The 1,332-nt window shown below is 46.9% G+C and overlaps 1 protein-coding gene across 1 annotated transcript; it reads right to left on the bottom strand.

Annotated features, from left to right (window-relative positions):
• Positions 1-175: 175 nt before the first annotated feature.
• On the bottom strand, positions 176-1,087 carry PPTG_16484 (hypothetical protein). Its single transcript, XM_008914023.1, has one exon. The coding sequence runs from the start codon at positions 986-988 to the stop codon at positions 566-568; it is 423 nt and encodes a 140-aa protein (XP_008912271.1). The 5' UTR covers positions 989-1,087; the 3' UTR covers positions 176-565.
• Between the last annotated feature and the right edge of the window lie 245 nt (positions 1,088-1,332).

The following is a 1,332-nucleotide window of genomic DNA, read 5'->3' as shown; positions in this document are numbered from 1 at the left end:
CAATAATGCCAAGGAGCTGAATTTGCACGCTTTTGCAAAGGAAAATCAACGGACGAGTCCAGGAAGGTGACACTAGCTCACGATCACAAGCGGAGGCGCCATCTTGACGACTGATGTGATCGTCGCTGACCGAAATTTGTTGCTTTTTCACCAAAAAAACTATTAACAAAACCAAGTACTCTTCAAGTAATGATTTTTTTCTCAGGTTATCTAACGCTCTTAACACTGGCCATTCCAGCTCATTCACTGGGTCCGCTGTTTATCCACTGGACCCGAAATGAACGTCGTTGTGGCACTGGTCGAACGGACTTCTCGCTTCTGTAGATTCGCCCCGCACTACTTTCGTTTACCATCAACTAAAGGAATGGTCTACACACCAAATCCGCAGCCCGTCTCGGTCAAGTAAAAGTTGTGCCAACCCCTGTACTGGTAATGCTTACCATCGTGGCTGTTGACGCTGCTACAAGCATTTTGCATGTATGCTTCGACGAGAGTTAGCACGGAGGTAGGAACACGAATTGGCCGACTCAGAAATGCAAACTTCCATTCCCATTCGCTTTCCATTTTAGTACATGTAAGGCCTGGGTCCGTGCGTAGCATACCACCTATTGTAGCTGTGGTAAAACCGGTTGTACAAAGCATTAGCTCTGCCAGTGCGTACACCCAGTTGCACGGAGACCGTTTGCGGCCTAACGCCAAATGCTGCAAGAATCTTATACAGAGCATTCTTCAAGGGCGTACCGATAAACCCTCGCTCTTCCGTAGAGTCATTATTCACAACTTCTTCCGCGGTGGTCTTCGTTTCTTGGCGAAGGAACCTTTTAGTCTCCTGGCCGGCGGAGTCTTGAGGGGGGATGAGAGCCAGTTGGCCTGGGCTGGATGGTAGTTCACGAGCGACATTGATCCTGTTAGCGTCCGTAGCTGCCGAAACAGTATTCACGCTTCCGACAAGTGCGAGCACAAGCATCAGTAGTGCATACCGAATCATGATCCTTCCAGATTTCCGAAAAGAGAAGACTTGAGGGCTGTAAAGACAATCGGGAAGTGACTCCTGTAGGCGTGTTGTTCACGGTACGATTACGGTTCACCCGTGAGCAAACTTGGAGATCAGCTGGAAGCACTTATCCATTCCAGCAAAGCTTGATCAGTATCATAGGACGGGCCTACGATACTAATTATCACTTCAATAGTAATATCTAGAAGATATATGATAATGAGGAGGATTGCATATGCGGAGTACTTTTGTGTATAATACAACTCTGAATAACTGTAATTTCTCCTTACTAGTCTCCGTAACAAGGGGATAAGATATAGTTAGAGGTATAGCTGGTC

Source organism: Phytophthora parasitica (genome assembly GCF_000247585.1).
Source record: "Phytophthora parasitica INRA-310 unplaced genomic scaffold supercont2.57, whole genome shotgun sequence".
NCBI classification, from domain to species: Eukaryota; Oomycota; class Peronosporomycetes; order Peronosporales; family Peronosporaceae; genus Phytophthora; species Phytophthora nicotianae.
Note: the sequence above shows the minus strand (reverse complement) of the source record. Positions and strands in the feature narration are given on the sequence as shown.